Raw genomic sequence first — 25,322 nt, forward strand, 5'->3', positions numbered from 1 at the left:
CGTCACCTCCTTTACAAATCAACGTTGCTCGGTCGTGCGTGATGACGTCGCCGAGCGGCGGCGCGTTGACGTCATTACCTCTCACCCCCCCCACCAACTCAACGAGAGAAAGAGACGCCACCGAGGCCATGACGTCCACCACAGCCGCCGCCGTTTCTTCTTCGTCGTCGTTAAGCAGCGGCGGCGGCGGCAACATCAACAACAGCGCGGTGTACAAGAAGGAGAAGAGCATACAGATGAAGAACAGCGCGTCGGCGCTCTACAACAACCTGAGCGTGCTGTGCGTGCCCGAGCGCAGCCTCACCTACCTGGCCGTGGTGCATCGCTCGTCCGTGTGCATGGTGAGCGCCTCGGCCGACGGCCTCAACCTCTCGCACCGCCAGCTGCAGGCGAAGGAGGGAGGCGCCGCCGCGCAGGGAGCATCGCTCGTGCTGCAGGTGAGGGAGGGTGAGGCGGGCGGGTGAGTCGAGGCACGTGGCTGGGAGTCGGAACACGCGGGGGGTAGGTGTTGTTTTTTTTACTTGCGTTGCTGGATGGACAACTCCGGTGAGGGACATGGTTGTTGCCCAGGCGTGGTCGTGGCCAGGGGTAAAGTGATGTGAATCGCCAGGTTGGACGATGAACGCGAGGGTTGAGTCTACGGGCGGTGTTTGGGGGCAAGGGGCGAGTGAGCGGGTGGACTCGTGGCTGAAGGGGTCACGTGAACCCATTACATGACACTATGTAACACACATTCTTGGTTCTTTCGGTAAAGTCAAGAAAGCTTTAAATCTACAGTGAGTGAAAAAAGTATTTGATCCCCTGCTGATTTTGTACGTTTTCCCACTGACAAAGAAATGATCGGTCTATTTTTTAATGGTAGGTTTATTTGAACAGTGAGAGACAGAATGACAACAAAACAAGAAAAACCCATGTCAAAAATGTTATAAATTGATTTGCATTTTAATGAGGGAAATAAGTATTTGACCCCTCTGCAAAACATGACTTAGTACTTGGTGGCAAAACCCTTGTTGGCAATCACAGAGGTCAGACGTTTCTTGTAGTTGGCCACCAGGTTTGCACACATCTCAGGAGGGATTTTGTCCTACTCCTCTTTCCAGATCTTCTCCAAGTCATTAAGGTTTCGAGGTTGACGTTTGGCAACTCGAACCTTCAGCTCCCTCTACAGATTTTCTATGGGATTAAGGTCTGGAGACTGGCTAGGCCACTCCAGGACCTTAATGTGCTTCTTGTTGAGCCACTCCTTTGTTGCCTGGGCCGTGTGTTTTGGGTCATTGTCATGCTGGAATACCGATCCACGACCCATTTTCAATGCCCTGGCTGAGGGAAGGAGGTTCTTACCCAAGATGTGACGGTAACATGGCCCCGTCCATCGTCCCTTTGATGCGGTGAAGTTGTCCTGTCCCCTTAGCAGAAAAACACCCCCAAAGCATAATGTTTCCACCTCCATGTTTGACGGTGGGGATGGTGTTCTTGGGGTCATAGGCAGCATTCCTCCTCCTCCAAACACGGCGAGTTGAGTTGATGCCAAAGAGCTCCATTTTGGTCTCATCTGACCACAACACTTTCACCCAGTTGTCCTCTGAATCATTCAGATGTTTATTGGCACACTTCAGATGGGCATGTATATGTGCTTTCTTGAGCAGGGGGGACCTTGCGGGCGCTGACTATGGTCCCAGCTGCCTTGAGATCATTGACAAGATCCTCCCGTGTAGTTCTGGGCTGATTCCTCACCGTTCTCATGATCATTGCAACTCCACGAGGTGAGATCTTGCATGGAGCCCCAGGCTGATGGAGATTAACAGTTCTTTTGTGTGTCTTCCATTTGCGAATAACCGCACCAACTGTGGTCACCTTCTCACCAAGCTGCTTGGCAATGGTCTTTTAGCCCATTCCAGCCTTGTGTAGGTCTACAATCTTGTCCCTGACATCCTTGGAGAGCTCTTTGGTCTTGGCCATGGTGGAGAGTTTGGAATCTGACTGATTGCTTCTGTGGAGCACTCCCTTTAAAAGTGTGCTCCTAATCTCAGCTCGTTACCTGTATAAAAGACACCTGGGAGCCAGAAATCTTTCTGATTGAGAGGGGGTCAAATATCTATTTCCCTCATTAAAATGCAAATCAATTTATAAAATTTTTGACATGCGTTTTTCTGGATTTTGTTGTTATTCTGTCTCTCACTGTTCAAATAAACCTACCATTACAATTATAGACTGATAATTTCTTTGTCAGTGGGCAAACGTACTAAATAATCAAATACTTTTTTCCCTCAATGTATGTAACACAATTTTTGTTCTTGGGTAGTAAGTGTTAACCCGTAATTGCTTATGCCTAAAAAGTATAGAAAATGGCTATTATTCCCCACATACTTTGCTTTTATGACCAACACAGTGATATTTTGAAATGTACCTATTTTCAATGAAAAAATGGGCAAATTTGTGTATTTTCGTTCAAATAAAGTCAGACAAAAACAACACATGAATCAAAATCAACATGTATTTATGCTAAAGTAATGGACCTGAAATTTGTATTTCCCTGTTCAGGAATACGGGTAAACCGTATAGGTTGACAAGTGTGCATAATGTACCTACTTTGTAGAAAAGGCAAAAGGTGCAGGCCTGACATTTATTGCGTTAATGTTGACGGAAGGTCGTCCACGAGAGACACTATACACAATGTTTTATTTTGGCAGGTAAGGCCCACTGAGCTATATAGCTCTTTTTCAGAAGCGACCTGGCCACAAATGATAGCTCAGCGAAGTGGCTTATCACGTGGAAATTTGTAGCAGCCAAATACTCTAAACTAATGTGTCCACGACGAGAACATGCAAACTCCAAACATACAGCAGGCGTCAGGGTCGGGATCGAACCCACGACCCCCTGCATACCTAGCGAGGGAGATAACATCTCGCCACCGTGGCACTAGAGGGCGCCATAGAGAGCATGCATCTAAAACAGATACAGTATTTTCACATACGCTGTAATGTAAGTGTCATGAACGTCATAATTTAACTATAACTATTTATCGATGCATTGTCGCATCTCATGTATAAAAACAAATTGTGTCAGGGATTCAGTTCAGTTTCATTTATTAGGTATATAGCCTTGTGAGCCATGCGGCTCTTGACTCGGGTGCAACCGCAACAAATAAAAACATGAACAAGAAACATCTTAAAGTGACTACACGCAACAGAAAATCCAGGAAAAAACAGCAAAGTCCTCCAGATAAAGTACCGTGTTTCAACGCTGTGTGCAAAAATCCCAGTGGGATGCAAGTCAAACAATAACAACCATAAGACAATTTAGATTAAAGTTATCAGGCTAACTCTGTACTACAACAAACAAACATGGCTAAACCAAAACGTTTTAAAAATCACCAAAATAAAGCTATGAAAACAATGTGACAGTGATCGACCTAGGCGAGGCCATAACTGATTCAGACAATCGTCACTGGATTCAGACAATCGTCACTGGATGAGTGAATAGAGGTAAGGGCTGGGTGACCCAAGGTGAAGAGATTAGTGGTCTAGTGCGGGATTATTCTATATCACCTGCTGTAACATATAAATCATAAACATGCACATTCGGAAAGAAAATGGAATAAAAGGTTAAACACTTGGCAAGAACAATGCAGAGGTACGGGAGCTAGATGGTTTGATGCATCACAGGACTTATATGTTGACAGCATGGGATGGCCTTCATCCATCAGTGAATATATCATGGCTGATAATTGTCCTATTTTTAAGCGATGCATGTATTTAATATTATTTCCTTTGATCACAACAAACAATGAACTGCATGTGTTACGTGCTGTGGCTTTTTGAACGCCGTTGCAGGCCAGCTGGTGCATCCTCCCATCTCGGGTGCTGTTGGTGCTCACATCTCTCCGTGGGATACAGGTGAAAAATGACGGTGCTGCAGATATAATGGCGTTGCACACAGAGCAGTTCAAGCCACCAACTTTGCTTTTTCTCAAGAGTGTCTTCTTCTTGTTTTTGATATTATGCATGATTATTTGCAGATGTACGAATCGGATGGCTCTATAATGGTGTATTGGCATGCATTGGAAATTCCCGAGACTCCAACAGGTATCCTGCTTATGAGCGTGCAATAGTAACAATCTGAGGTGTGTATTTATATGCATATAAATAAGTGGACTGCATTGGCAGTGGTACACTTGCATGAATTAAAAAAAAGTTCCACACTTATCATTGACACTGCCTTATTGCATAATATATTTGTAATGGGCTGAAACTTTGAGGAATTTTCTGAAGAAAAGTCATTACCTGAAATGTATATTGTATATTTTAAGACACTGTTAATGATTGCGATGAGTTATTGTTTTCTTTGCATATTCACCTTAACCCAACGTTTGTTCACAATCTCCCAGGAGCAGAACAGAAGGTGAGATGGCAGATAACTGAGTTAAAAAGTCAGAGAGAAAGGAAGGATTTGGTTTGGAGGGTCGGTAGATTATGGCAGTGACCAGAGGAGTGGGACCAGAGAGTTTGAAAGTGATGCGTTCAAAGGACTGAACAGCAGGGATGGAGATGGTGGATGTTTTAATGTCCTTTCTGTACACTGCAGCAACACCACCTCCCCGCCCCTCAGATGGGGTTTGTCCATGTATGTATATCCTGTAGGTGTAGTCTGGTTGAGTGCGAAATAGTCCATCGGTTTATGCCAAGTTTCAGTGATACAGAGAAAATCCAGGTTATTGTCAGTAATTAATTCATTTAAAATGAGGCTTTTATTGTTTAGTCAGCGGGTGTTGAGCAAAGCTAGTTTCAGGTGACTTTGCTTCGTGGTGAATTGAGAGGACCGAGGGATGGGGCGGAGATTGGTTAGGTGCACGTGTCGTATGTTGTGATGACGTATTAAGGAAGTTGTGGGGCGCACACAGGACCAGATGGATGGAATGGAGTTTGGGGTTGAGTAGTTGTAATTGAACATACGACCAGAGCCTCTGTGAAGCGGACGGCGAATTAGTCCAGTTCTTCGGTGAATGTCAATGGAGTCCAAATGAAGGTGGTTGTTGATTGAGTGGAAGTCGGTGGTGGAGTGGAGTGGTGGCATTATCCCGGTGTGGAGCTAGCGCTAGCTTGTACCCAGATGCCCGGTGTCTTGTAAATGGGAGGGCGTCCATGGCTCCCAGGCGCCGCTCCGGCTTCTCGACGGTGGCGCTGCGACCGCTGCGTGACGGGAGCCGTGGGAGCAGCTCAGGTAGACCTGGGGAGCAGCAGCTCAGTCAGACCCAGGGAGCAGCAGCTCAGGCAGGCCCAGGGAGCAGCAGCTCAGTCAGACCCAGGGAGCAGCAGCCCAGGTAGACCCAGGGAGCAGCAGCTCAGGTAGACACAGGGAGTAGCAGCTCAGGCAGGCCCAGGGAGCAGCAGCTCAGGTAGACTCAGGGAGCAGCAGCTCAGGTAGACCCGGGGAGCAGCAGCTCAGGTAGACCCAGGGAGTGCTGATACTTTACAGCCAATTGACACTCCGCTGCTGGATAAAGGCCTCTCCACGCCATTTTGATAATCGGGGTTCTTTATAAATAATTCACCTTACTGATCGGTGCAGGTTGGTGAAGTGGAGGGCTCCGGACCGATTCAGACATTACTTGCTGTCGATGTTGGTCATTGCCAGGCATCAAACTTAGGTTATCGAGTTTATGGTGCAGTGCCTTGACCACTTCCACTGCTCCACCCAGTGACTAAAATATAAGTAATGCAACGATATGTCGATGCGTAAATAACTGCTTCAAATTTAGATGTATCAATTTGACTTTTAGTAATTTTTTTTGTAATGTCTTTGTTTCTATTATGCATGTAGCTCAGGCTATATTTGCAAGAGGAATAGCAGCTGTGGGAGGTCATTACATCTGTGTTGGTAAGTTGACTACAGTATATAAAAATATATAAATTAACTTACCAAATAATTATCCATATAGTTGTATTTTATGTGATATGTACATCACTTGGAACTCTACGTGTGAAGAAAACCATGAAGAAAGTTCTTGTAGTATTAGTTTGTAACAGAAGGTGGCAGTATAACGTCACTGAGGAAGGGTAAGTGAAATGTGTTGAGGCATTGTCCATTATGGCTCTGACCACACCAAAGAGAGAGGAAATGTTTCCTCTCGCTTCTACCCTGTAGTACATGTTAGTTACGTATTCCTTACTTCATTAGAGGGAACAGAGCCAGTTTGACCTCTGAGATTATATAATTCACTTGGGTTTAAAATCTTCACAGCCAGGATCATTAGCTCTTGACACGTGTAATTTAGACTGACTGCAAATGTCAGCATCTCTCTTGACCAACTTGGGTTATATGATGCCACCTTAACAGATATGGACATGTGCTGGTTTATGTGTGGAATAATTTGTATGTAGAACTCTTTTTTTAAATCAGAGATTGATGTAAATGTATACTATTATAGTCATCTTGTTGGTTCTTTCGGTAAAGTCACATAGAAGGGAAATAATAAAATAATAAAAATAAAACATAATAAAATAACATTCTCACGACGTTTCGGCCACAACACAAGCAGCCGTCCTCAGGTGAAGAAACAGAACTGTCGGAAAGACAGCGCTCCACTGTGGAGCTCCAATGTGGAGCGCTGTCTTTCCGACAGTTCTGTTTCTTCACCTGAGGACGGCTGCTTGTGTTGTGGCCGAAACGTCGTGAGAATTTTATTTTATTATGTTTGATTTTTATTATTTCCCTTCTACGTGACTTTACCGAAAGAACCAAGAAGATGAATCCCTGCAGTCACGAAAGCTTTAAATTGAAATTTAACTATTATATTTACTTATTTAATCGCACTTGCACTTAATAACTACATTTTTAAATAGCTTGGATTAAAATGTTTAAATCGTTGAGAGGTGTGTGTCTTTCTAGCTTTGAAATACAGTTGCATTTGTTATATTCTTAATATTGAATTACATACGTTCACATGCATGCATGCAATTTCGAATGTCTTCTTATGAATTGCCTCCCCAAGGTGATGACAAAGGTACATTCTGTCATGCAGTGCAATGCAAAGTCAACTATTTCCGTCATTTCAATGCCGTCCCTGTAAAAATGCTTTACCCACTTGAAAGCATTCACATTGTGCACACATTAACTTTTATCAATGATCGGAACAGCACAGCAGCACGACGCTGACCTTGTTTATTCTGCCTCATTCAGGCTTGGCAAGCCTTGTGACATAAATTGTATGGAGCTTGATGCTCAGCCAGCACGAGCAGCTGCGCTCAGCGTGAATTTGTGTTGGTGTTTCGGCAGGGACATCCTCGGGGTGCATCTTAGTGTTTGACGTCCCCGTGAAGGGCACCAACATCACACTGTCCGAAGAGCTGGGACAGCACACGGAGGCCATCACCTCTATCGCTGCCGAGTGCTCCATGAGAAAAGTGAGTTGACTAGGGCGACACTTTGATGTGGAAATGTGGACCCTGTCTGGCATCTTTGAGCAGTAGTTGTTTATCCTGGATGTGTGCGAGCTGCTGTGTGTTAGATTAAATTTGAGTGTGTTGTCTCCAGTCAAAAGTTGTTATAACATAACGTAAACTCACATAAGCAGGTGTCTATATTTTAATGTTCACATTTTATTATTCTACTTAAATATAAATAATAGCAGTCTACAGAAAAACATTGCACAATAGACTCATCAAAATATAGCAATAAATTACCAGTTTTACCAAAATTTAAACTGTGTTTTTAAGGAAAAATATATCACGTGATTGAACGGGATAATGCACTTCCAACTTTAAGATTACTTTTAATATCCTTCCATGTTTGTGCTTTTGAAACACTTTAGCTACTTAGTCTTACTTAATTTATTTTAATTGGTATTTGTCTCGGAAGCCTTGCTTTTATTCAGATTATGAAACTGGCAGCACAATACCAAAATATCAATTTCACTACTTTAGTTATAAATTATGGATCAGTAATAGCTGTCGTTTTGACAAAAAGGACCATCAGCCTCAAAATGATGCATGCACTGCAGTAATCCATGCTGTATGAATCTTGCCAGCACTTTAACATGAAGAGAGCAGGAACAAAGCTTTCAATCTCCCTAAAACATCATTGATCTTAAACTGAACATTATGGTAATTAAATCCCCATTGGAAGATATTAACCTGAAATATTTATAATCCCTGTCCTGGCCTTCTGGTAAAGTAGAGCGGGCCAACGCCATTCGCCGCAGGAAAGATAGGTCCTCTGTATTATTAAAGAGACTTTTAGTGGGTTTTACATTAAGAAGCAGTTTGCCAAAGTGCTGATACATTATTCATGGTGCTCTTTAAAGAAACGGAGGCAGCGTTCTTTGGGGATTACCGTGCTATATGGCATGATGAAACTGGGCAGCAGGTAAAATCTTTATTATCAGACATTCTGGAGGTCTCATGAACCTTGAGGCAAATGACTCCTCATCACTAATTCATAGCTGGAGATATTGTACATACTGCAGTCAAACAATGGCAAATTGGAAACATTCCAGGCTGTCACTCACAAATAGAGGATGTATTAAACATGATGGGCGCAATAATACATTCAAACAGTATGTCCCCGATGGAAGGAGGATTAAGGCTCGACTCATCTGCCATCCTCAGGGAAGGCATACTCATCTGCCAAGGCCATAAAGCATGAAGTTTAAGAGCTAATTCATTGCACAATAGCTCTAGGATGAAGTTTTAAAAGCAAATTCATTGCAGCTTTATCAAAGGGCACTCTAATTGCTGTGGCATGAGTGTAATGGATGTGGATTTATAGTGCCATAGTTAGTACTCTGTCTGCTACTCATGCTCCATGCATTTATGGAGGTCACATTGAATGGCAAATACCAAAGGCTAATGTATTGTTCATTGAACACACATATTTGGTAGATATAATCAAAAGTGTGGATGCATACAGTGAGGGAAAAAAGTATTTGATCCCCTGCTGATTTTGTACGTTTGCCCACTGACAAAGAAATGATCAGTCTATAATTTTAATGGTAGGTTTATTTTAACAGTGAGAGACAGAATAACAACAACAAAATCCAGAAAAACGCATGTCAAAAATGTTATAAATTGATTTGCATTTTAATGAGGGAAATAAGTATTTGATCCCCTCTCAATCAGAAAGATTTCTGGCTCCCAGGTGTCTTTTATACAGGTAACGAGCTGAGATTAGGAGCACACTCTTAAAGGGAGTGCTCCTAATCTCAGCTTGTTACCTGTATAAAAAACACCTGTCCACAGAAGCAATCAATTAATCAGATTCCAAACTGTCCACCATGGCCAAGACCAAAGAGCTCTCCAAGGATGTCAGGGACAAGATTGTAGACCTACACAAGGCTGGAATGGGCTACAAGACCATTGCCAAGCAGCTTGGTGAGAAGGTGACAACAGTTGGTGCGATTATTCGCAAATGGAAGAAACACAAAAGAACTGTCAATCTCCCTCGGCCTGGGGCTCCATGCAAGATCTCACCTCGTGGAGTTGCAATGAGCGTGAGAACGGTGAGGAATCAGCCCAAAACTACACGGGAGGATCTTGTCGTTGATCTCAAGGCAGCTGGGACCATAGTCACCAAGAAAACAATTGGTAACACACTATGCCGTGAAGGACTCAAATCCTGCAGCACCCGCAAGGTCCCCCTGCTCAAGAAAGCACATATACATGCCCGTCTTAAGTTTGCCAATAAACATCTGAATGATTCAGTGGGCAACTGGGTGAAAGTGTTGTGGTCAGATGAGACCAAAATGGAGCTCTTTGGCATCAACTCAACTCGCCGTGTTTGGAGGAGGAGGAATGCTGCCTATGACCCCAAGAACACCATCCCCACCGTCAAACATGGAGGTGGAAACATTATGCTTTGGGGGTGTTTTTCTGCTAAGGGGACAGGACAACTTCACCGCATCAAAGGGACGATGGACGGGGCCATGTTACCGTCACATCTTGGGTGAGAACCTCCTTCCCTCAGCCAGGGCATTGAAAATGGGTCGTGGATGGGTATTCCAGCATGACAATGACCCAAAACACACGACCAAGGCAACAAAGGAGTGGCTCAAGAAGAAGCACATGAAGTTCCTGGTGTGGCCTAGCCAGTCTCCAGACCTTAATCCCATATAAAATCTGTGGAGGGAGCTGAAGGTTCGAGTTGCCAAACGTCAGCCTCGAAACCTTAATGACTTGGAGGAGATCTGCAAAGAGGAGTGGGACAAAATCCCTCCTGAGATGCGTGCAAACCTGGTGGCCAACTACAAGAAACGTCTGACTTCTGTGATTGCCAACAAGGGTTTTGCCGCCAAGTGCTAAGTCATGTTTTGCAGAGGGTTCAAATACTTATTTCCCTCATTAAAATGCAAATCAATTTATAACATTTTTGACATGCGTTTTTCTTGTTTTATTTTGTTGTTATTCTGTCTCTCACTGTTCAAATAAACCTACCATTAAAATTATAGACTGATCATTTCTTTTTCGATTTAAAGCTTTCGTGACTGCAATGATTCATCTTCTTTGGTTCTTTCGGTAAAGTCACGTAGAATGAGAATAAAATAATAAATTGATAAAATAAAATAACACAATAATATTCTCACGACGTTTCGGCCACAACACAAGCGGCCTTCATCAGGTGAAGGGGGCGAGACTGTCTGGTAGGACAGCGCTGGAGTGTCCTACCAGACAGTCTCGCCCCCTTCACCTGATGAAGGCCGCTTGTGTTGTGGCCGAAACGTCGTGAGAATATTATTGTGTTATTTTATTTTATCAATTTATTATTTTATTCTCATTCTACGTGACTTTACCGAAAGAACCAAAGAAGATGATCATTTCTTTGTCAGTGGGCAAACGTACAAAATCAGCAGGGGATCAAATACCCTTTTCCCTCACTGTATATGTAGGTGTATAGAAGGGTTGTGCCCTCGATGTTTTGGATTAATAAAAAAACACATAAAAAAATCAGACCTTCATATGATATTTCTGATGATTGAAAATGAGTTCTGTTTTTTTTTTCAAATTATTTCAAAAAGGGAAGTGATGTCACTGATATCATGTCACTTCTACTGTTTTCCCGCCAACAATTGTGTCACATGGTGTAGAAGGACGTCACTGTTGTGTGCCCGAAAACACATACATATATAACATAAGATAAATTATCTGAAAATATACAAACTTTTCTTAAAAATGCAACATTTTACAATCTGAAACTCATCCCTAGAATACATGTATAGCATATGAACATGATATATTTTAGTGTACACTTACAGCCTTTTTGTCAAGCCTCTGTTGGATGAGGGCCTCTCTCCCAGTTTCCGAGGTTATTTGATCATATTTCACCATGCGGATTGGTGAAGACAGGGATCATAGACATGGGAGCATAGTACAGTACAAACAGATTTTGCTGTGCTGTCCTCAGATAACCACAACATAAGTTCTACAATAGCCTATAACACCTGTTATGCATGGTGGTTGCCCATCCAAGGACTAGGCATGCTTAGATTCTGCTTAGCTTCTGAGATGTGATGAGATTGGGCGCGTGCAAGGTGATATGGTCTAAGGAAGATTTCTGTGTATTTTATTGTAACTGAGATGAATATATTCAAAGTACATGTGATTCAAGGAATTTGAGCTCCTTGCATTTTTTACTTGAAAATAATTCGAATTCATGTATATTTGTACACAACCTGCATATCTGTGTTTTATTGCAATATTATGCTGATGTTTATACAATTGACCTAAATATGAAATAGAAAATATACTCTCAGTTCGAGTTCAATTTCAGGTCGGCAAGTGTGGAAAAAGTTTTACATTCCCATGTCTTGTGTTTGGAAGCATACACAGTGGAAAGCAGCCAACTTTTTACATCCAAAGCAAACAGTTATGACTGGTGCCACGTGTAGGTCACTTGGAAATATTTAAGTGTGTCATAGGCGTAATTCCGAACTTCACGGAGCACTGGTCGCAGGCAGTTTAAATTCCCTGCATGTTAGATTGAGATGCATGACCACCGTCTTTCACAGGAAAAGAACAACAACCGTAGTTTCGTTTGGCCAGCTAACCCAAATTATTACGTATTTTGACATTCCGTGGCTTTGGGGAACAAAAAACAGTCACTTGATTTGAAACACCTGTACTGCGGCTCGGCCATTCGCCACACAATTGTCGTCTTGCCTCAATCAACCATAGAGAATGAAGTGATTATATCATTGATTATTTGGTTCAACTAATCCAAGTCAATGTATTGGTTCTGGTGTATTGTGAAGCCTTGTAATTGGTTGTGTTTTATCGCAGTGCAAGGGGCTTGGTTTGAGTTAAAATTGGTTTACATGAATTTTAGTTTACGTGATTTTTTTTTATGGTCAAACTAATTTATTGTGTGTTTTCAATGGTGAATCCATTTACTTTACAAAATGTATGCTTTCATGCATGCTGATGAATTTCACGGACACGGTTACCTATTTTGCAGACATAGTGAAACATTTCACGCAACGTGACAGGAGTGAAATTGTGAACGATGTTAACTTGAGCTGTGACTGAAGCGTTTAAAGTCTGGAGCATTAAAAGTGTACGACTGAATATTTTCAGCTCGTCAAAAAGTTGTAACTGATCTACATGCCTCAGATACGATGGTAACGACTCACAAATTCCGACCGTCACAGGCAATCTGTTTCGGCAAAGGTCGTGCTTGTAGAACAGATGGGCTGCAGAGACCATGCCATCAGTTTGAATTCTTCAGAAGATTGATGTTATAGCCATATCTAAAGAGGCTTGATCGAATGACTAATTGGGTCTGCAGGTTTGCCATCATTTGATACAAGAGACGATAGTATATTTTAAATACTGTCGTGATAACTGTTTGCCTTTGACATGGCTCAATGTGGACATATTGCATTACTGCTTGTGAACTGTAGGAGGAGATAATGCTCTTTTATTGATCATTGGGTTTTAAAAAAATAGTGAGCATTTAATATGCTGTAGAATGTTTACAAAGAGTTAATGAATTGCGAGAAAAATAAAAAAAAATGTTACATATGGTCATTACAATAATATAAACAACTGACAGTTTTATGTCTGTATAGATTTTTTATGACAGTTCTTGGTTTTAAAAAGGTGTGATATGTTTTGCTGAATGTTCTTCAACATCTTTGTTGCAATATTATTTAGCTTTTATTTTGGCGCACAAGTATTATATACTTATTTTTTCTTCATCCATTATTCCACAATGGTGTAAGCCAAGTTTGCAAAATTATATACACTCCAGCGCTGTCCTCCAGACAGTCTCGTCCCCTTCACCTGATGAAGGCCGCTTGTGTTGTGGCCGAAACGTCGTGAGAATATTATTGTGTTATTTTATCAATTAATTATTTTATTGTCATTCTACGTGACTTTACCAAAAGAACCAAAGAATATGAATCCTTGCAGTCACGAAAGCTTTAAATCGAAAAAAAAAAGTAATTGATAATAAGTGGATAAAAGTTTCAGCAATATTTTTTAAATTAATATTTGGTATATTTTATTAGTTTTAGATTACTGCATATTGTAATATTAAGGACAGCTAGAAATCAAATGGGGAAGGAAAGTGATTAGAAAAGAAATGAAGAGTTACGTGAAATCATGGCAATATGAAAAGTTATTAGAAAAGCAGTAACTCTTATTACCATCAGCTGTACGAATCCAGACAGCTTTATTGGAACCATGCGTTTTATATTCAGAATATCGCAGACCTGACAAGCATATATGCACCATTAATTGCTCGTATTGTGACCGATAGATAGCTGACGTAATCATAATTTCTCAATACATGTCTTCATCATTTAGTCATATGATGTTTTTTTTTCTAATTGTGTGTGTGTGTTTGTACATATATACACACACACAATTAGAAAAAAAAAACCACTGGGCAACTACAATAAATTAAGAATTCCAGTTCAAGCAACCTATTGTTAGACTTATTTTCTTCAACCCTTCATGTAATGTTTAATTGAATAAACAGTTGGATGTTTTGGGTCAATAAAAAAATACAGGTCATCTTCATGCATACATTTTTGTTCTCAAAATGTCTTCAATAAATGCACATGGTATATTAGGCACATGCACTTTATGTTCTTAATATTGATATATCGTCATGATTCAGAGTTACGAATCAGTCGAAGAATATCGTTTTCGTCTCTTTTGACCAACTCGATTAAATTGTTTCATCTGCCTCACTTGCACCATTGTCTTTGCTGTGCGAAATAAGTTCAACATACATACGGGGCATATAATTTACATAAATTGTAAATAATCCATTTTCATAAGCATGATTAGACTTGTGTATCGTGTTCATAACGATTTAAATATTTGTACCAATGCATTGCTACATACCAAATTTATATAATCAACGTAGCATTATACTTGGAAATAAAAAAACTTTTTTTACTCTTCAACTCGTGAAACAAAAAATTTGAAAAAATAACCATGATTTACGCTTACGGCATTCCCTGCGAACATTAATTGACATAGCGGGAAGTATCATTGTTAAAGCGTTGAATGAGAGCGCTATGTCAGTCTGCCCATTGGAACAGCCGTCTGTTACTAAATCCCACCATCGCCTGGGAGGCGGATCAAAGGAGCGGCATGGGGCTGCGCTGGTTTCGGCGCGTCTGATTTGCCCATTAAAGGCGGTTTGGGGTCAGCGGCCTGGCCCGTGGGTCACTAGTGTTTGTGCAACTTTTATTCTCCAGCAACACTGCCGCATGACACGTCTATTCATCACGTCACCCCCATCCTGGTGTGCTCCTTGTGGAGTTTCGAGCTTGTGCTAGCTCCAGAGCTGTTTCATCACTTTTCATTATATTTGTCTTGAAGTATATATGCTCATGTGCTGGGATTCTGCTCAGAGTTTTAAATCATAATGGGGCACAATGTGTTTCTCTCCTGCTGGTGTAGAGGTGCAAACACATACGCATTCGCTGCTGTTCAGTGTAACTGCAGCACTGTGTGGGAATCTTTTTTTCCATATCTCTTGATTAAATAATAAACTGATTATTCCAGTCCTATATCATTCATTCAAAATGCACTTTCCTTTGGAGTTTACATTTGTCTTTAATACTGAGATATTCTCGTCAATCACAGACGTTCCATGTACTGTTCGGTCGTGTTTATGGATTGTAAATATGTTTTATGTAACAAATGTTCGTAAGAATGGGGTTATAATTTTCCAAAAGTAAAGCAAGAGTCAATGTTTGCACAAAGGAGGACATGAAATAGCCCTGTAGGGTTTTTTTTGGGGTGTAGGAGTGTCCTGGAACATTTAAAAGAGATAAAGCACCTGAACTTGGCACGCTATCGGGAGCAGACTTAATGGACGGCAAGGAGAAGAAGTCGTAAATCAGCACGGTTTGACAAGGCCAAGGCCTAGCTTGCAAGACTGATTCCAATTTCCAAGTCCTCTCTGCACACCCACCCCCTTTCAGCTCCTCTCATCTCCTGCCACATGCTTCCCGGTTTCTGCACTGTAAGCCCACAGGAGCTCAGTGGGGATTGTATGAGTCACTCATTGCACTCCCCGCACGCTTCCACCGCCAGCCGTGGCTTTACGAGGGCTTCAGGATGATGCCTGCCAGCCTGGCCGCACTTCCCAGCATGTTTTATTTTTTTTCCCTCCCTGCTTCTCCCCTTGTGTATTTTCTTGGCCACCGTTGAAGTAGCCAAGGAGCCAAGAAGCACATGCCATGGGTTTAACCTGGCCTCACATACATTCCATAAACGTCTTCGCTTTTTGCTTCTTTGGTTCTTTCGGTAAAGTCACGTAGAATGAGAATAAAATAATAAATTGATAAAATAAAATAACACAATAATATTCTCACGACGTTTCGGCCACAACACAAGCGGCCTTCATCAGGTGAAGGGACGAGACTGTCTGGAGGACAGCGCTGCAGCTTAGTTTTCATCTCTGAAAATGCTAAGTTTAGAATAGCGCCGGACAGAGGTGGTAAGAAATAGTGATGATTGGAAAACATTGCGGGGAGGCCTTTGTCTAGCAGTGGGTTTGTAATGTCTAATGAAGAAACTACAGTGTGGTTTTAGGACCAGCCTTTGTCCCATACACACACTTCTCTGCACAAAACCATGAATGTTGGTATACCAACGATTCGCCATTTAAGATGATTAATCGACTACGAAATTGTTTTTGACTACTTTCTTTGTGGTTGACTACCCGGGCCCCTTTAATCGAGGCGGCCGCACCAACATTCTGTCTGCCGAAGGTGGGAGACCCCTTACAAGCCATGCCCACAGCATGATGCCTTGTATTGAGGATTCGTTTCTGTTCAACATTTTTTCACGTAGTTTTTTTCCCAATATAAAATATATATTTCTTTTGTCGACACGTGTTTTTATGTTGTAGGCACACATTATGCCTCTAAAAGATGGGGAGGGGCCCTCTTTGTGTAGTGTCATGGGAACTTTGTGCCTGGAACATGTACCTTACAGCTCATACTGATAATAATACAAAATCTCAACTGGGAATAACAAAGAGTTATATATATTGAAGGTAATTGGCTTCGGCGGCACCTTTGGCACGGTCTGTCCACTGCAGCCATGTACATTGGAAGGCTAGTGTCCTGGAAGGTTACCACTCGAGATTATGCTCTCACTACATTTGCTTATCAAGTTAAAAGGTAGAATTATTAATAAACATCGTGTGATACATCATAGTCATAGTATGATGATGATGAAAACAAACATTTTAGTAAGTAAATTTTAACCATGCAACAATAGACATCTGCAGCGAGCAATCACAAGCATCCAACTAGTCTTTCCGTTACATAATTTTTCCCGCTCTCCAGATTTGGTTATGCCCTAAAAAAAACAGTTTTCTCGCTCAGTTGCTTAGCGCGGCTGGCTACATGCGGTGTGAAAGAAATTACGTTTTTTCTTTCTTCAAAATTTGGTTTTACAGTAGGACGATGATCGCCGTGCAAGTTAATCAAGACACTGGAGGTAGTTTTGGTTGCGACAGCGTGCCGTACGTTTGCTTAACGTTTGCGACGCCCCTGTGGCCGGCGCTCTATAGACGGCGGGGGGGGGGGGGGGGGTGGAACCTGCTGGCCGAGCCTTCTTGCGGCGGTGCCATGCTCCCTACTCGAGGAGTCGCGTTGGGAATTTTGCCAGCAAGGAGCTGCCGCGAGGACAGATCCTGACACTCAGACAGCCATTAGACCGGAACTCGGAGGGCTGAAATGTGAAACCCTGCCACGGGAACCCCCAAACATTCACACCATCCCAGTTTTATTAATGCTGGCTTTAACCTCTGTGACCTACCGGCTTGTGTGTGTGGGGTTTTTTTTGCCACCGTTACGTTGGTTGACAGCCAGCAATCATCGCAGCATATTTATAATTTGTAAGTGTCTTTTACTGTGTGATGAAATAAATGTCTGTGATTTAGTTCACAAAATTAATGCAACTAAGTATAGCTTATAAGTGTTGAAGTTATCAGGGATTTGTATTTGAGGGACTCAGTATTCTTATTTTAATCGTGCTGTCATATTATTTAAATGTTACCTTTGAAATCTAGTGTGATGTATTATTTGGTGATGCTTATAAATTGCGACAGCCATTTTTATAAATATGGTAAAAGGTTTGAGCATCGGTAATTGCAATTATTTGGAAATTTTGGGAATTGACTAATTACACAACTGGAAGCCTAGATTTCTACCACAGCCTAATCTGTAATTAGTATGATTATAATTACAGTTTTGTTACAGGATTGGCTGTAATTGTTTACTAATCAACCCGACATAAGTTCCACAACTATATACAACCTTTGCTTTTGTATGTAAGCTGAACACAACTTTTTCTAATAATAAATTTTAATCTATATTGATTTGAAGTTTTCGTGACTGCAGGGATCCATACTCAATAATAATCAAGTTAGTTTTTCACTTTTAAAAGGACACTTCCTGTTAGATTTCATAAACTCTTCACACTTTCATATTTTAATTCATGTATGATTGTCACCATCTTCCCGTTGGACATTATTGTCGTTTTAACGTAATTTCTGTAAGTGATACACACATTGTAATAGCGCCTAAGCCCATAGTCCATTTGCCATTACCGCTCGTCTGCCACATGCGCACATCAGATTTTTTGGCACTTTAAGGCAGCCCCTTGCGCTAAAAGCATTAACGTTTAAGCTGCTGCCACTCTCCCCGCAGGACTGTGTCCCTGACCTGGTCACGGCCGATGACAGCGGGGTGCTGTGTGTATGGAAATCGGGAGAGGAGTTTACCTTGCTGCACAAGCTGCCTGCATATGGGTGAGTGATTGCCACAAGACACGGCGTGGCTTTATGGGCAAAACCCAAGTTGTTCCGTTGCGTGTTAAAGGATAAAACTCCATGTCCTCGGCGGTTCCTTAGCTTAAATTGGTCTGACTGCGCAGACTAATATATAGCGGTTGTAAATCAGGGACCTGGCACATTCCAAAAAGGGAGAAGTCCACGCTTTCCTTTGCCAGCTTTCTACTTGAGCCAAAATCACACGGGGGAACTGCGCTCTGCAACGTTCAATAAATCAGGACGACAAATTAATCATGTTTTTACACTTTTACACATCATGTGGGGATTTCGGGAAAAAGGTGTTTTTTTATTAAATGTTTGAACAAAAAAATATCTCTCAAGCCTTTCTGAGAGCCCGTTTGGGTGACGTGAAATGGCTGCGATGACTGTGTATTTAGTGGCTTGGCAAAGATAGTCCCTCTTTTAAATTCACGCAAACTATTGATTTCCCTTATTTTGCATTGTGATGTCAGATATTTTAAAGCACTAATTGCTGATTTTGGCAAGCATCGACTAAGTCGCTAACTTTAATGCGCAAAATTCAAGTAAAAGAAGCTCGCTTGTGGTGACAACTTTGTATATTTCGATCAGTGGATAGTAATATGCTTGACCATCGACACGCTACGGTCTTTGCACTAGCAGTAAAAGTAATTCCATGTTTGTTGTGCAATAGCCCTTTGCAGCAAAAATAAGTTGGACCCACATTTAGTTCACACGCATGATTGTCGTTGGCTGAAACAAGTAAACAATCTCGGATTATTATAGGGTTAAAGTGTAGGGAATTAAGTGTGCCAAAACATTGTACTAATATTTGTACACATGATAGAAACTTATGTACGTGTATAAAGGTCCACCATTTAGTCGGGTGTAAGGCCCGCTGGTACTGCACAAAAGGAGTGGGATGGTCAGCATCACACCTGGCCACCTTTATCTTCTCCGTACTGACATTCACAAACCCGCACCAGGTACTTCATCGTGAGCTCAGTTTATGCATGGTAAGCATATGCTAGCTTCACATATCCATTGTTACTCGCGTGCACGACTAGGGCTTGAACCCAGGTCGGCCAAGAATATAGTGCAGTGTGATAACACAACTTCCAACTCTTTGTAGAGATAATTGCACACACATCAGAACTCGTAGTTTGCCAATCTCAGTTGAAACTAAGAGCCAGTATTTTAACAAACGTTTCTTTGTGAGCTCATACTGTCATTTTGCATTCAGTGCGTACTGTTAAAGCCAGAAGCAAATCGAGATATAATTAAGGACAAAATGAATTCTTGCTCTCTTGCATGTATGAAGCTGACTGGGCAAAAAAGGAATACCAATGTAATCTTGAACTTTTTTTAAAGGTCACCCAGAGTCACTGTTTCTGCACTGTGGGTTGAGTTTGATTTTTTTTTCTAATGAAATATGCATTATTAAACAGCCATGAAAGATGGTAAAATAGCTTCTTGTGGTCATACTTTTCCCAATCACCTGTGTGCAAGCTGCATGGCTTCATCTCAGTACTGCTAACGCCACAGCAGCCAGAGCTACTGTCTGATATGGTCATTTACACAAATATTTCCTTTATGGCTCTCAATCTTAATGTTCCTTTGGCACATGCACAAAACACATACGTTATTCTAAAACACATAAGTTATCCTCAGGTTGTCCAGACAACTGAAATATTATGGCATAGTTTTGTGTGCAATCAATCTTTTAAAAAATGCATACGCACATAAACAAAATGTCTTCATTCGAATAAATGTGTATGTTGCGCTTATTTTATGTATGTTCACGGTATTCCTCTGTGTTTGCTAAAGTATTGCCTAAAAGCCATCTCAATGTGTGTCTTTGTCACTTTATATTAAATGAGAATAGTAATCAGTGATGTACGTGAATAGCAGTTTCTCAATGTAACTTAGCAGTATTCATAACCCACTATTTTGTGTTACAAGTTATCAAATCGCATGTTGAACTTCCCATTGAAATTGTTAGGTGGCAGCCATTGAAATATTGTCAATGTTAAATGGTGGCCTGACTTGTTCTGAACCTCCAGTGTCACCTTGGTACATGTATGAAAATAGGTCCTGGTTGGCTTTTTGATGAAGCCCATTGGGGCTTGGAAATAAAAATAATTAATTTCCAACCAGGAAACACTTGGAGATTCAGGGACCCACTTACACAATCAATTCACAAACCAGGGCTCTAAAGGAAAACACGTGAATATGAGAGAAGTGTGCAGGATGAGGAGGAGGCTCGCGTTTGCTGCCATGCCGTGTTGGTTGCAGGTGCGCGTGCACCTCGGTGGCACTGTGGGACGGCATCGTGGCCGCGGGCTATGGCTCGGGCCAGATCCGTGTGTACGACGGCGCCACGGGGGCCCTGGCGGCCGAGGCCAACGCCCACGCGCGCTGGATCAACGTGCTCGATGTAGCCCCGGAGAGCGGGCGTGTGAGTGAGCCCTGCAGCAGCAGCGGCAGCAGCTGTCACCGCCGTCCGTAGTTTCATTGCACTTTGTGTTTTGTTTTAAATATTTGGTTGACTCGAGGTGGCCGGTTGGTTAAGAGCTAAGATTACTGAGCTGGAGCTGCGAAGATTGTGGGTTTCAACCCAGGTTGCTTGCTTAGGATTTAACCAGTTTCTAAAGTGTAATAAGTGGATGGTGTCAGCCCAATCACCAATGTGACAGTACAAAAAAAAACCCAACACATTCAATTTGTTTCTGCACTTCATTTTTATACATTTCAGCTCCGACAATTAAAATGTTGGTTTGACTGTCCTGTGAAGAACATCACTTTAACATGGGATGGTGGGTATGAAAGTCCTGCCCCATACTGTGGTGATCAGAGATCACTTGAACAGATCTCGGACGTAATTTTATTGTATCCGTTTCCGTGTGTGGATATCACAGCAGTGTTGCACTGCTCTACAATAGGTCCGAATATTTATTTTGTCGTATGAAGTGACACTGATAACACAATTGGGATACAATTGGGAAACATTTAAAATGCATATTGTTAGACATAGTTGCCTAGTGGTCACTATGATCAGCTCCGAATTCAGAGGTCACTTATGTCAGGCTTACTGAAAAGGCTTGCGCTCTATGCTGTGCTTATTGTGTGTGTGTGCTGTGACTGTTTCAGCTTCTCTCAGGTGCTGAAGACTCCTTTGTGAGAGTGTGGAAATTGGGGCGGGCAGCCGACACGGGTCTTATTGAGGTAACGCGAACCAATTGTGTTACTCTACCTTTGGGTAATACAACCAGAATCAAATAGGCTATCATTGCTGTCAAATTGTAGATCTAGAACTGAATTTATATCCCATGCCCACGTGGTCAAATATTCCCAAGCTTATACTACATATATATGAAATCGTTAATACAAAGGATTTTTTCGTCCTCTTTCATCTTTGCGTTAGAACATGCACTTTGTACTACAGACGTGCTGTGAAATATAAAGCTGCGTGTTGATTTTACATGAAAGGTGATGGAAGCATTTTTATGCTTACACATTTTTTTTGTTGTAATTAAAGAATGTCAACCATTTGCACGAAACCAGAATGAGCGTTTCACACCATTGAAATAAAGTGTGAGCCCGTATTTATCACGAGCCCTACATTTATCGCTCGGCACATCTGTTGTTCGGCTCAAGTTATGTCAATGAATTCCCAATCATTTCCGACGAGCGGATGAGAGACACTGGTGCAGATAAAAGTGGTTCAAATATGTATACCGGCTTGTTGTTCTTTGGAACTGTCAAAGCATGCGACACCTGCATGTTTTATCAAAACAATCTTGTCAGGGTAGGGTGGGGGGGGTCTAGCTGATATGTCCCTTTTATCCAAGGGGATTACATGCAGGTGTTGTTGTATCTCCCGGCGATCCGAACCTTCCTGTGGCTCGGTAAAAGACGATCCGCGCAATTTAAACTTGGCGTATCGGTGGCTTATCGGCCAATTAGTTTGTCTCAAAGACAAGTGGCGTCAGTGCGTGAGGCTGCTGTGCGAAATGGAAATATTGTATGTCCCACGGGAGAGGCACGAGTGAAGGTGACGAAACGTTCCAGTGAGGGACACGAGACCAAATGGGAGCTGTGGAATGAACCGTGTGCTTTTCTGAAATAAATATTTGCAACGAACACTTATCTAACTAAACGGAACGTCAAGCTTACTCTCCGCAGCTACTCGTATGCCTAGCACTGAACAAACTGGAGGGGTTTCCAAAAAGGTTTTTGCTCTTTACTTCTGTGACTGTGTAATTTGTTTACATGGACTTTATGTTTCAGTATTGTCTATTGTCAATGATATACAGGTACATTTGTTCATGTTAGCGTTCATAAGAATAGTTTATTTCCGCCCAAAGATGTTTTATATCTTGTAATGGTTGCATTGTTTTAAATGGCAAAACAATGAGTTGTGGTAAATGCCACGCACTGTGTGAACTCAGTTTAAGAATATTTTACTCATGTTCCACCACAGTCCAGTTTCTACGCATTTACCAAAATTATTAGATTAGATGTAATAATTGTTTGATTTATCCTGGGGAAAAAATCACCCGAGTCTCAACGCTTTAAAGATGATGGTGATTTAATTTGTAGGTGAAGTGCACATCAAGCGCCTCAACAAGGAAATCTGGACTGTAATGGCGCTGGAGGAATTGTTGTTGGAGAGACGTGGGCCAAGGAGGTGACGGTGTTACATCACACCGGTGGCTTTTTTTTCCCCCTTTTTTGTTGCAGATTGAGCACAGGCACAGCGAGTGTGTGACTGATGTCCAGATAAGCGGTGCCAAGTTCTGCGATGCGCAGGGACGGACCTTCGCCGTCACGGGCTACGACCTGTGCGAGATCATACGCTACGTGCTGGCGGCTTGACCAAGGCCTGCTCGGCGCCGCCGGCTCAACGGGTCCCTGCTGGTTTAGTCCGCCATCCTTTCACTGTTGAGTGAAGCCGTTGCCTCCCATCGAGATGTGGCCACGGCCACCCAGTTTTGATTTTGTTGTTGTTACATTAATAGAACCAGTTACTAATTGGGGACTGTTTGGTGGGCAGGAAATGGCAGTGCAGCAAAATATGTTGTTGTACTGTAACTTCTATGCTCCCACGTCTATGCTTCCCACCTTTACCAACACACACTGACCAGCGTGCTGTAGTGTGGTCAAATACAAAGATCCCCCGTATAGCCTTACATTTTTGGGGCAAGTGCTGTTCGGCACGGCACGCGAGGGGGTGTGTGGCCAACACCATGCCAAGCCGCCTTCGTCTCCCGAGTGGCGATGTTTACATACTGCACCAGGTACTCATTTGAGGCTGAGTCGACCAAGGGGAGGCCCAGGGGACTGGTTCAGACAATCGTCACTGGTGTTGGCCGTCAGCTGGAATCGAACCCAGGTCGCCGGATTCGTAGCACAGTGTGCTAACGCTCCCCAGTGTGATCAATAACCACCATGACCAGCATGGCATGGGGAGGCCCTCATCCAACAGTGGAATGGCAAAAGGTCCTGTCCATGTACAAAGCTAGTTTACGGATGTATTAGTGATAAGAGGAAATAATATTGTACATTATGACTCAGGTGTTGTTACATCCTTTGTTGAACACAACGTTTCTCTCCTTTGTTAAACACAAGGCTTCTAGCGATAGTGTCCATTCTCTTTTCATACAATAAAGCATATTTTTTAAATATTTCAACTTTGGAGGTCACAACTTGCGTCTCGCTGCATTGTATTGCAGTGCAGGCGTGCTGGGCTACCACTAAGGGGCACTGCAGTCCTTTCGCGTTCAAAGCCTGACCTTTCCCTTCTTTCCTTTGTGGAAAAGGTGCAACCGCGGTGGACGTGCGTGGTGTCGACCAAGCGTGCAGCTCTCAGATTCTCTCTTTGGGCATTCGTTAACTCTCGTACGTACGTGTGTTTTTTTTTGTTTAAACCGGTTGTAACACTCCCGTTTTAGCACTTGAATCCTCTAATCAGTGGATTGTGCGTTTCACACTGTCTCTGCAAGATCACGCCGATATGGATCTGGCGAGTGTGGGGGTGTCTGGGTGGGCACGGAGCTCCAGGGCTTTTACTTCAAAGGTTCACAACTTGAGACCACCATCTTGAATCCCCCCCATAATCCTAAGCGGAAAAATATAAATGTTTTTTGATGTGGTTGTAGTTGACGGTCCTGTCACTCCTGTGTGCCTGGCTGATAATGTTACATTTGTATGTATGTTGAACTTCTTTTGCACCGTACGTAGCCAACCCGTGCTAAACAAACTAACACACAAAAAGCAGTTCTAAAGAAATGAGTTTTCAATCTGCTTATGCTCGTTGGGAAGCAGTCTTGGTCATTTCGAAGATATCCTTTTATTTGTATTTACACACCACTAAAAGTTGCGTAGAGAATATCCACGTTTTTGGTCTTTATCTCTATAGTTCTTATTCACTCGGACATAGTGTACATTTTGGAAACTGGGTAAATGTGAACACAAATGATTTGATGCCTGATAAAGGCAGGAAGGAAAATATAGAAAATTGTTGGAACAGCAGTTAATGTAAAAACCATGAAATGAATAATCATAATCTTGACTTAAAGCTTTTGTGACTGCAGGAATTCATATTCTTTGGGTCTTTCGGTGAAGCCACGTAAATTATTATTTTTCTATCTACTTAGCTTTACCGAAAGACTAAAAAAATATGAATTATAATATTTTATCACAAACACATTGTATAATCTATTAATTTGTTTTCAATCTTTTTTTTTTACTTAGAAATCACAACATTTAACAATTTGCACGGTGCTTATTTAGACACGCTTGGGAAATGTTGCATTTAAAAGCAGTTTTTAAGGTGTGTGTTATAGTATTTGAAAGTTTGCTGTGTGTACCGGCCAGCCTGCACAGTATCTCCTTGACGCGAGTATGTTGTTGACGATATGGCAACTGGTCGGCATCTCATCTGGTTAGCGTACTAAAGTAGACTGCTGTCAGTTTTTGCTCAGTGCTCTTGGAGGGGGCTCTAGCTCGCATATTCTTTTATAAATAAATGACTTGTGATGTGA

At 42.1% G+C, this 25,322-nt stretch overlaps 1 protein-coding gene across 1 annotated transcript; it reads left to right on the forward strand.

Annotated features, from left to right (window-relative positions):
- Positions 1 to 53: 53 nt before the first annotated feature.
- On the forward strand, positions 54 to 25,322 carry WDR54 (WD repeat domain 54). Its single transcript, XM_032950513.2, has 9 exons — positions 54 to 437; positions 3,834 to 3,896; positions 4,019 to 4,085; positions 5,821 to 5,877; positions 7,276 to 7,403; positions 18,176 to 18,276; positions 20,572 to 20,734; positions 21,427 to 21,501; positions 23,020 to 25,322. The coding sequence occupies exons 1-9, from the start codon at positions 129 to 131 to the stop codon at positions 23,152 to 23,154; spliced, it is 1,098 nt and encodes a 365-aa protein (XP_032806404.1). The 5' UTR covers positions 54 to 128; the 3' UTR covers positions 23,155 to 25,322.

The sequence above is a fragment of the Petromyzon marinus genome, chromosome 9 (assembly GCF_048934315.1).
Source record: "Petromyzon marinus isolate PM22_M1 ecotype Great Lakes invasive population chromosome 9, UKy_Petmar_22M1.pri1.0, whole genome shotgun sequence".
Taxonomy (NCBI): domain Eukaryota; kingdom Metazoa; phylum Chordata; class Hyperoartia; order Petromyzontiformes; family Petromyzontidae; genus Petromyzon; species Petromyzon marinus.